This window comes from Coregonus clupeaformis, unplaced genomic scaffold, assembly GCF_020615455.1.
Source record: "Coregonus clupeaformis isolate EN_2021a unplaced genomic scaffold, ASM2061545v1 scaf4573, whole genome shotgun sequence".
Lineage (NCBI taxonomy): Eukaryota > Metazoa > Chordata > Actinopteri > Salmoniformes > Salmonidae > Coregonus > Coregonus clupeaformis.
In genome coordinates, this window is record NW_025538027.1 from 8,210 (window position 1) to 19,486 (window position 11,277).

General features: G+C 48.9%; 1 protein-coding gene across 1 annotated transcript; it reads left to right on the plus strand.

Moving 5' to 3' along the window:
• Positions 1-460: 460 nt before the first annotated feature.
• On the plus strand, positions 461-11,052 carry LOC123490739 (slit homolog 2 protein-like; the record flags this gene model as incomplete). The annotated part of the gene is made up of 3 exons (XM_045220612.1): positions 461-842; positions 4,902-4,955; positions 10,889-11,052. Coding segments are annotated over exons 1-3 (400 nt in total), but the record flags the coding sequence as incomplete, so codon positions are not given.
• Between the last annotated feature and the right edge of the window lie 225 nt (positions 11,053-11,277).

An 11,277-nucleotide genomic window follows, 5' to 3' on the forward strand; every position in this document is an offset into this window, starting at 1 on the left:
TGGATGTTGGTCACAGAGGGGCTCTGGTTGGATGTTCCCACTTTTCCTTTTTTTTTCTTTTTTTCTCTGTGCTTAACCCCCTCTCCATTAACCTAACCCTAACCCTTTAGTTTGGACCCCCCCTCCGTTAACTCTAACCCCTAACCCTTTAGTTTGGAACCCCCCTCTCCATTAACCTAACCCTAACCCTTTAGTTTGGAACCCCCCTCTCCATTAACCTAACCCTAACCATTTAGTTTGAACCCTCCACCCCCTCTCCATTAAACTAACCCTTACCCTTTAGTTTGGACCCTCCCTCCTCCATTAACCTAACCCTAACCCTTTAGTTTGGAACCCCCCTCTCCATTAACCTAACCCTAACCATTTAGTTTGAACCCCCCACCCCCTCTCCATTAAACGAACCCTTACCCTTTAGTTTGGACCCCCTGGCCCGCACTCAAAATAAACTCCCTTTTGGGCCAGAACACTTTTAGTCACAATAACATTGGATTATACAAGGCCCCAACCACACAGCCCTAGAGCAGGAGACATGTCTACACTGCAGTCTAACAGTCTCACAGCCGACCATCACATAACAGAGAAACAGTAGAACTAGGACCTGGAGTTTTTCCTGGTCATGTGGTCAGTACCACAGTGTTCCTATTGGTTTCCCATTTCACCATGATGTGTGTGTGTGTGTGCGCGTGTCTCCACGACAGGATGCTGAGGAGTAACCAGCTAGGCTGTGTGGACAACACCACCTTCACAGGCCTGAGCTCCGTACGCCTGCTGTCTCTCTATGACAACCGGATCTCCACCATCGCCCCGGGAGCCTTCACCACACTGCACTCCCTCTCCACCATGTAAGCCTCCCCCTCCCTCCTCTTCCCTCACCACCCACCACCTGATTGTCTGTGTGATCACTCCCTCTCCATGGAAGTCTCGTCTCCCTCCCTCCTATCCTCCTCCACCCACCTGTTTCCTCCTCCTCCCCTCTACCCCACTTCCCCTCACCACCCACCACCTGACTGTTTGAGAGATGTCTCCTAACCCAGCCCTGGTTCTGGAAAGACAGACAACCTAAAGTGTGTTATCACAGCTCTCCATGGCTTCAGAATACTGCTGTAGATGGTCTTGGTAATTACAAGCTTGTTTTGTTGAAGTCTCTCTATGCTTGTTATCAAGCTACAAATAGTTTATATTTACCACCGGCCAAAAAATATAGTTTAATCTTTCCAAAGCTAGCAACAGCATGACAAATGTCCTTTGAATTATGAAAATGGCTGCTATATAAATATTGTATTGCGGTCCAATGGAACATGATTCGAAATGAAGCAACATTTTAGTTGATAGCGATGAAGCAATGTTATGTCTGAGATTAACTTGTCAGATGTGATCAGTATTAAAATGAGAAAACCATAAAGCTGTTATGCCTGTTACCCATGACCACCCAGAAGACGACATGTAAATAAATGAACATTTATCTGATTAATAAAACATTAGAGGCTGACGTTCCTGGAAGTGCACCACTATCACCTCATATGTAACCTGTATATGGAATCATGTTTATCTAACTATCACCTCATATGTATGTATGTGCAAATAGTTAAAGTACAAAGGGAAAATAAATAAAACATGAATAAGGTTGTATTTACAATGGTGTTTGTTCTTCACTGGTTACCCTTTTCTTGTGGCAACAGGTCACACATCTTGCTGCTGTGATGACACACTGTGGTCTTTCACCTAATAGATATGGGAGTTTTTCTCAATTTGATTTGCATTCGAATTGTTTGTAGGTCTGCGTAATCTGAGGGAAATATGTGTCTCTAATACGGTCATACATTTGGCAGGAGGTTATGAACTGCAGCTCAGTTTCAACCTCATTTTGTGGGCAGTGTGCACATAGCCTGTCTTCTCTTAAAAGCCAGGTCTGCCTACGGCGGCCTTTCTCAATAGCAAGGCTATGCTCACTGAGTCTGTATATAGTCAAAACTTTCCTTTTGGTTCAGTCACAGTGGTCAGGTATTCTGCCACTGTGTACTCTCTGTTTAGGGCCAAATGGCATTCTAGTTTGCTCTGTTTTTTTGTTAATCCTTTCCAATGTGTCAAGTAATTATTTTTTTGTTTTCTCATTATTTGGTTGGGTCTAATTGTGTTGCAGTCCTGGGGCTCTGTTGGGTCTGTTTGTGTTTGTGAACAGAGCCCCAGTGTCACGACCGTCTACGGAAGGAGTGGACCAAAGCGCAGGCGTTCTTAGTAGCGAACATGACTTTATTAGGAAAGTTAAAGTGCACTCGAACGAGAAAACAATAAACAATGACGGATAGTGAAGTCCACAGTACAAAGACTGAAACGGAACAAAACCCACAACCCTAAGGTGAACACTGACAGGTTAAATATGGCTCCCAATCAGAGATAACGAGCCGACAGCTGACACTCGTTACCTCCGATTGGGAGTCACATGACGAGACAAGACACTACAACCAAAACCAAACACAACCAAATGAACACACCCTATACCCAACACAACCAAATGAATACACCCTGGCTCAAACTACACAGTCCCGGAGCCAGAGCGTGACACCCAGGACCAGCTTACTTAGGGGACTCTTCTCCAGGTTCATCTCTCTGTAGGTGATGGCTTTGTTATGGAAGGTTTGGGAATCGCTTCCTTTTAGGTGGTTGTAGAATTTAACGGCTCTTTTCTGGATTTTGATAATTAGTGGGTACCGGTCTAATTCTGCTATGCATGCATTATTGTCACGCCCTGGCTCTGGGGACTCATATGTTGAGCCAGGGTGTGGATTTTTCTATGTTTTGTTTTCTATGTTTTTGGTTCTAGTTCGTTTTGATCTATGTTGGCCAGGGTGGTTCCCAATCAGAGGCAGCTGTAGCTCGTTGTCTCTGATTGGGGACCATACTTAGGCAGCCTTTTGGCATGTTAGTTTTGTGGGATCTTGTTCCGTAAGGTTTTGTGTATAACCTAGGACTTCACGTATCGTTTCGTTTGTTGTTTTGGTTCGTGTGTGTACTAAATAAAGAATGTACGCTTATCACGCTGCGCCTGGTCCGCTTCATCAGTCGACTAATGTGACAGAAGATCCCACCAAGAGAGGACCAAGCAGCGTGCCCAGGAGGAGAAGTTGGCGATGTCCCAGGTGGGGCGAATGGTGGTCTTGGGAGGACATATTTGCGGGCAGAGGGCCATGGGCAAAAGTAAATGCCCAGGCAGGAGAGGTGAACTAGGCGCCAAACCCGTGCCGACGACGGACACGCAAGAGGCAACCCCAAGTAATATTTTTTGGGGGGGGCATACGCCGTGGGCGACGGGGCTGCTGGAGGCAGCTACAGGACGAATCGGCGGACTAGGAGAGGAGGCCACCAGGTTTGGGGGGCTGGAAGGGTGGTTGGCGGAGCCTAGAGGTAGAGCAGAGCCAACTCCCGTACTCAGGCTAGGCAGCGTGAGACTGGGCAGGTTCCGTGTTATGCGGAGCCACGTACTGTGCCGCGAGTGTTCCGGCACAGTCCTGTACGTCCTGTGCTAGCACCACGCACGTGTCGTGCTAAGGTGGGCATGCAGCCAGGACGGAGTGTGCCGGCTCAACACTCGTGGCCTCCAGTACCCCTCCTCGGTCCCCGGATATCCTGCGCCAGTGCCACGTGCTGTAGTGCCAGTACGAGTGCACAGCCCTGTACGTCCTGTGCTGATGCCTCACACAGATTGTGTGGAAATAGGCATTCAGCCAGGGACGGGTTGTGTCAGCTCTCCGCTCCAGACCTCCAGTCCGTCTCCACAGTCCAGCCCGGCCTGTTCCTGTCCCTCGCACTCAAACCAGTGGTGCTCAGTCGCCAGCCCGGTCCGGCCTGTTCCTGTCCCTCGCACCAAACCAGTGGTGCGCCGCCGGCCCGATCCGGCCCGTTTCTGCTCCCGCACCAAGCCAGTGGTGCGTGCTTCGCCAACCCGGTCCGGCCTGTTCCTGTCCCTCGCACCAAGCCTGTGGTGCGCGGTCGCCAGCCCAGTCCGGCCTGTTCCAGTCCCTCGCACCAAGCCTGTGGTGCGGGTCGCCAGCCCGGTCCGGCCTGTTCCTGTCCCTCGCACCAAGCCTGTGGTGCGCTGCAGCCAGTCCGGTCCGGCCTGTTCCTGTCCCTCGCACCAAGCCAGTGGTACGTGCGTGCCAGCCCGGTCCGCCCGTTCCTGCTCCCCGCACAAGCCAGTGGTGCGCTGTCGTCAGTCAGGCACGGTCCGTGCCTGTTCCACCGGTGCCTGGTCCGCACCGGTCAGTCTGCTCCACTCGGAACCAGAGCAATCGCTCCACCGGTGTTCAGTCCAGCTCCGCCAGCGGGACCAGACCAGGGGGCGCAACGGGGGTAGAGAGAGAGTGGTGGTCACGCCCGGGCCGGATCCGCCTCCGAGGCGGAATGCCCACCCGGCCCCTACCCTGTTGTGTTGGTGTGGCGCGGTCGCAGTCCGGCGCCTTTGGGGGTACTGTCACGCCCTGGCTCTGGGGACTCTTATATGTTGAGCCAGGGTGTGGATTTTCTGTTTTGTTTTCTATGTTTTTGGTTCTAGTTCGTTTTGATCTATGTTGGCAGGTGGTTCCCAATCAGAGGCAGCTGTAGCTCGTTGTCTCTGATTGGGGACCATACTTAGGCAGCCTTTTGGCATGTTCGTTTTGTGGGATCTTGTTCCGTAAGGTTTTGTGTATAACCTAGGACTTCACGTATCTCGTTTCGTTTGTTGTTTTGGTTCGTGTGTACTAAATAAAGAATGTACGCTTATCACGCTGCGCCTTGGTCCGCTTCATCAGTCGCAGAACGTGACAATTATTTGGTATTTTATGTTGTTCACTGAGGATATTTTTGCAGAATTCTCTCTCGCTCTCTTTCTTTTTCTCTCCCTCTCTCCTTTGCTCCTTTCTCAGGGCTAACTTAGAGCCGGGAGGCAGCAAGTGTTTCCGGTGGGTGCGACCTATTCAGTAAGGGCAAAAGTCAGGACAGAAGTTACTTTGTGGGGGAACTCCTGTGATTATCGCAACACATGGCTTCTTTATATATATATATATATATATATATATATATAAAAAAATGAATGCCACTTGCCATTTTGCGTCTTATAAGATAAGATAAGATAGTATTTTATTAATCCCCCAGAGGGGAAATTTGATTGCACCAGCCAATACATATATTACCAATAAATAACTCATAAAAAACACAAGGACACAGACATTAAAAGCAGCACATCATCAATTAATATAAAATCTACGTGTCGGTATTAAAAAGCCTAATAGCATCATAGACTAATAGCATCATAGCCTCACAGCATCATAGCATTTAAGCATCATAGCCTCATAGCATTTAAGCATCAGCCTCATAGCCTCATAGCATTTAAGCATCATAGCCTCACAGCCTCATAGCATCATAGCATTTAAGCATCATAGCCTCATAGCATTTAAGCATCAGCCTCATAGCCTCATAGCATTTAAGCATCATAGCCTCACAGCATCATAGCCTCATAGCATGTAAGCATCATAGCCTCATAGCATCATAGCTTCATTGCATATGGTAAAAAGGACCTGGGTAAAATAAATATGTCTGCCATTGTACTGCGATGCTCCAGGCAGGTACTGTGGAGGGGGTGACTAGTGTAGGCTATAACACTGTGATGCTGATGCTCCAGGTACTGTGGAGGGGGTGACTAGTGTCGGCTATAACACGGTGATGCTCCAGGTACTGTGGAGGGGGTGACTAGTGTCGGCTATAACACTGTGATGCTCCAGATACTGTGGAGGGGGTGACTAGTGTCGGCTATAACACTGTGATGCTCCAGGTACTGTGGAGGGGGTGACTAGTGTCGGCTATAACACTGTGATGCTCCAGGTACTGTGGAGGGGGTGACTAGTGTCGGCTATAACACTGTGATGCTCCAGGTACTGTGGAGGGGGTGACTAGTGTCGGCTATAACACTGTGATGCTCCAGGTACTGTGGAGGGGGTGACTAGTGTCGGCTATAACACTGTGATGCTCCAGGTTCTGTGGAGGGGGTGACTAGTGTCGGCTATAACACTGTGATGCTCCAGGTTCTGTGGAGGGGGTGGTTAGTGTCGGCTATAACACTGTGATGCTCCAGGTACTGTGGAGGGGGTGACTAGTGTCGGCTATAACACTGTGATGCTCCAGGTACTGTGGAGGGGGTGACTAGTGTCGGCTATAACACTGTGATGCTCCAGGTACTGTGGAGGGAGTGACTAGTGTCGGCTATAACACTGTGATGCTCCAGGTACTGTGGAGGGGTTGACTAGTGTCGGCTATAACACTGTGATGCTCCAGGTACTGTGGAGGGGTGACTAGTGTCGGCTATAACACTGTGATGCTCCAGGTACTGTGGAGGGGTGACTAGTGTCGGCTATAACACTGTGATGCTCCAGGTACTGTGGAGGGTGGGTGACTAGTGTCGGCTATAACACTGTGATGCTCCAGGTACTGTGGAGGGGTTGACTAGTGTCGGCTATAACACTGTGATGCTACAGGTACTGTGGAGGGGTGACTAGTGTCGGCTATAACACTGTGATGCTCCAGGTACTGTGGAGGGGTGACTAGTGTCGGCTATAACATTGTGATGCTCCAGGTTCTGTGAAGGGGGTGGTTAGTGTCGGCTATAACACTGTGATGCTCCAGGTACTGTGGAGGGGGTGACTAGTGTCGGCTATAACACTGTGATGCTCCAGGTACTGTGGAGGGGGTGGTTAGTGTCGGCTATAACACTGTGATGCTCCAGGTACTGTGGAGAGGGTGGTTAGTGTCGGCTATAACACTGTGATGCTCCAGGTACTGTGGAGGGGGTGACTAGTGTTGACTATAAGTGTTGGCTCAAAGTGGAGGAGAGATTGACTTCATCACTACTTGTATTTGTGAGAGCTATTGACATGTTGAATGCACCAAGCTGTCTGTTTGAACTACTGGCGCACAGCTCGGACACCCATGCATACCCCATAAGACATGCCACCAGAGGTCTCTTCACAGTCCCCAAGTCAAGAACAGACTATGGGAGGCGCACAGTACTACATTGAGCCATGACTACATGGAACTCTATTCCACATCAAGTAACTCATGCAAGCAGTAAAAATTAGATTTTTTAAAAACAGATAAAAGTACACCTTATGGAACAGCGGGACTGTGAATCAACACAAACATATACACATGCATACAAACACACGATAACATACTATACACATGGATTTTGTGCTATAGATATGTGGTAGTAGAGTAGGGGGCCTGAGGGCACACACTTAATATGTTGTGAAATCTGTTATGAATGTATTTGTTATGTTTTTAAAATGTATAACTGCCTTAATTTTGCTGGACCCCCAGGAAGAGTAGTGCTGCCTTGGCATAATAAATACAAATACAAATACCGTGATGCTCCAGGCAGGTACTGTGGAGGGAGTGACTAGTGTTGACTATCACTGTGATGCTCCAGGCAGGTACTGTGGAGGAGTGACTAGTGTTGACTATATCACTGTGTTGCTCCACGCAGGTACTGTGGAGGGAGTGACTAGTGTTGACTATATCACTGTGATGCTCCTGGCAGATACTGTGGAGGGAGTGACTAGTGTTGACTATATCACTGTGTTGCTCCACGCAGGTACTGTGGAGGGAGTGGCTAGTGTTGACTATATCACTGTGATGCTCCAGGCAGGTACTGTGGAAGGAGTGGCTAGTGTTGACTATATCACTGTGATGCTCCAGGCAGGTACTGTGGAGGAGTGGCTAGTGTTGACTACATCACTGTGATGCTCCAGGCAGGTACTGTGGAGGGAGTGACTAGTGTTGACTATATCACTGTGATGCTCCAGGCAGGTACTGTGGAGGGAGTGGCTAGTGTTGACTATATCACTGTGATGCTCCAGGCAGGTACTGTGGAGGGAGTGACTAGTGTTGACTATATCACTGTGATGCTCCAGGCAGGTACTGTGGAGGGAGTGACTAGTGTTGACTATATCACTGTGATGCTCCAGGCAGGTATTGTGGAGGGAGTGGCTAGTGTTGGCCTCTTGAGGATCCTGTTATCCAGGATGGGCTCTAGATTGTCCTGGTGGGTGCTGATGGTAGATCCAGCCTTCTTGATGATTTTGTTCATCCTGTCTGCATCCTCCCTAGTTATGTTTCCCCCTCCCCCCAGCAGAAAACCACTGTAAAACAACACTATTAAAAAACATTTGGAGCATTTCTTTAAGCAGACATCGAAGTATCTGAGCTTCCTTAAAAATAATAATCTTTGCTGAGCCTTTTTCAAAAACCATTGAGGTGTTCTCTCTCCACTGCAGCTTGTCGTCAATCACCACCCCAGGGTATTTGTACGAGTCCACCCTTTCCACAGTGACCCCTTTGATGACCACAGGAGATGCTCTCCTTCTTCCTCCTGAAGTCTATCACCAGCTCTTTGGTTTGTTCTTATTAGCTGTTCTCAACTTTTCTGGTGCTCTTGATATTTTGTTTTATGACAGCATCTGCCTGCCTGGAAGTTACAAAGCAAAGGGACTTTTATTTCTCCCTGTTTTCTCTTCTCGTAGTGAATATGACAATAGTTATTTTACCGTGGGATACAGTAGTACTAATTCTAATCAAACACGTTGAAGAAGGGACGAGATTTAGCGTAAGGCGTTAGATCTCTGCAGTGAGGCCGGTTAGGCGTGTGGATGGTGGTGCATTCTAAGGTCAGCCTCCTATAATGAATCCACGGCCTTGTGATAGCACAGGAGTCGCTCTCCGTTCAGCTCCTCCGTTCTCAAACAAGAAAGGTCTTCCCAGCTTATCCCTGTAAGCTGTGGGCTGTGTTAGCGCTCCAGTCAATAAACACACCATATTACAGTCCTAGCTACACACAGTCAACTGCTTCTCTCTGCCTCCCATCTGGACCATGAGTCATTCCTGGAGGCACGTTCAACTCTATACTTAATATCTGCCACTGTGCTTACTGCTGCTTACTTGTGTCTACGGCTGCTTACTGATGTCTGATGGTGTCTACGGCTGCTTACTGGTGTCTACTGCTGCCTACTTGTGTCTACTGCTGTTTACTGGTGTCTACTGCTGCTTACTGGTGTCTACTGCTGCTTACTGGTGTCTACTGGTTTCCAAAGCTGTCTTGCTGTTGTCTACTGTCGCTTACTGGTGTCTACTGGAGCTTACTGGTGCTTACTGGTGTCTACGGCTGCTTACTAGCGTCTACTGCTGCTTACATGTGTCTACGGCTGATTACTGGTGTCTACTGATGCTTACTTGTGTCTACTGGTGTCTACGGCTGCTTACGGGTGCCTGCTGCTTACTGGTGTCTACTGGTGTCTACGGCTGCTTACTGGTGTCTTCTGCTGCTTACTGGTGTCTACGGCTGATTACTGGTGTCTACGGCTGCTTACTGTGTCCAAGGCTGCTTTCTGTTGTCTACTGGTGCTTACTGGTGTCTACTTGGGTGCTTACTGTGGTGTCTACTGGTGCTTACTGGTGCTTACTGGCGTCTACGGCTGCTTACCAGTGTCTACTGCTGCTTACTGGTGTCAACTTCTGCTTACTGGTGTCTACTGGCTGCTTACTGGTGTCTACTGGTTCTTGCAGTTGTCTACTGGAGCTTACTGGAGCTTCATGGTGCTTACTGGTGTCTACTGGTGTCTACTGGAGCTTACTGGTGTCTACTGGTGTCTATTGCTGTTTACTGCTGTTTACCGGGGTCTATTGGTGCTTACTGGTGTCTACTGCTGCTTACTGGTGTCTACGGCTGCTTACTGGTGTCTATGGCTGCTTACTGGTGTCTACGGCTGCTTATGGTTGTCTACTGGAGCTTACTGGAGCTTACTGGTGTCTACTGGTGTCTACTGGTGTCTACTGGAGCTTACTGGTGCTTACTGGTGTCTACTGGTGTCTACTGGTGCTTACTGGTGTCTACTGCTGCCTTTACTGGGGTCTACTGGTGTCTACTTCTGCTTACTGGTGTCTACGGGCTGATTACTGGTGTCTACGGCTGCTTACTTGTGTCTACTGGTGTCTACGCAGCTGCTTACTGGTGTCTGCTGCTTACTGGTGTCTACTGGGGTCTACGGCTGCTTACGGTGTCTTCTGCTGCTTACCGGTGTCTACGGCTGCTTACTGGTGTATACTGCTGCTTACTGGTGTCCACGGCTGCTTTCTGTTGTTTACTAGTGCTTACTGGTGTCTACTGGTGCTTACTGGTGTCTACTGGTGCTTACTGGTGTCCACGGCTGCTTTCTGTTGTTTACTTGTGCTTACTGGTGTCTACTGGTGCTTACTGGTGTCTCTACTGGAGCTTACTGCCGCTTACTGGTGTCAACTTCTGCTTACTGGTGTCTAACGGCTGCTTACTGGTGTCTATTGCTGCTTACTTGTGTCTACTGGTGTCTACGGCTGCTTACTGGTGTCTACTGGTTCTTACGGTTGTCTACTGGAGCTTACTGGAGCTTACTGGTGCTTACTGGTGTCTACTGGAGCTTACTGGTGCTTACTGGTGCTTACTGGTGTCTACTGGTGTCTACTGATGCTTACTGGAAGTGTTTACTGGTGTCTACTGCTGCTTACTGGGGTCTCCTGGTGCTTACTGGTGTCTACTGCTGCTTACTGGTGTCTACGGCTGCTTACTGGTGTCTACTGGTTCTTACTGTTGTCTCCTGGTGTCTACTGGAGCGTACTGGTACTTACTCGATGCTTACTTGTGTCTACTGGTGCTGAAGATGTTTGGTGCAGTATTTCTCAATGGAAAGAAATTGCATGAAAAATAGTTGTCTGTCTTTGAATGACAACAAAGACTTTACAGAAGAATCCCTACTGTTGATGATGATGATGATTCCGACTCAAGTATTGACACATTTTCACCTCTCCCCCCCTCCCTATCTCTCTCTCTCAGTAACCTGCTGTCCAACCCCTATGTGTGTGACTGTCACCTGGCCTGGCTGGGTCTGTGGCTGAAGAAGACCAGGGTTGTGAGTGGGAACCCTCGCTGTCAAAAACCTGCCTTCCTCAAGGAGATCCCCATCCAGGATGTGGCTAAACCCGATTTCACCTGCGTCGGTACCAAACACACACACGCCACATCCACAGAGACAACCCCTAAAAACACAGACACCCCATACACATACACCTGGCCCTGTTTCTCCCACACCCCCATCCATCTAACCATCCATCACTAGTATTGAACAATACCTCTGTTTCTTGGCCCCAGGCAGGCACTATGTGAAGGGGTGTTATGACAGCAGGCTTTGTGTCCAGGGCCCCTGGTTCTGACTTTTAGATTCA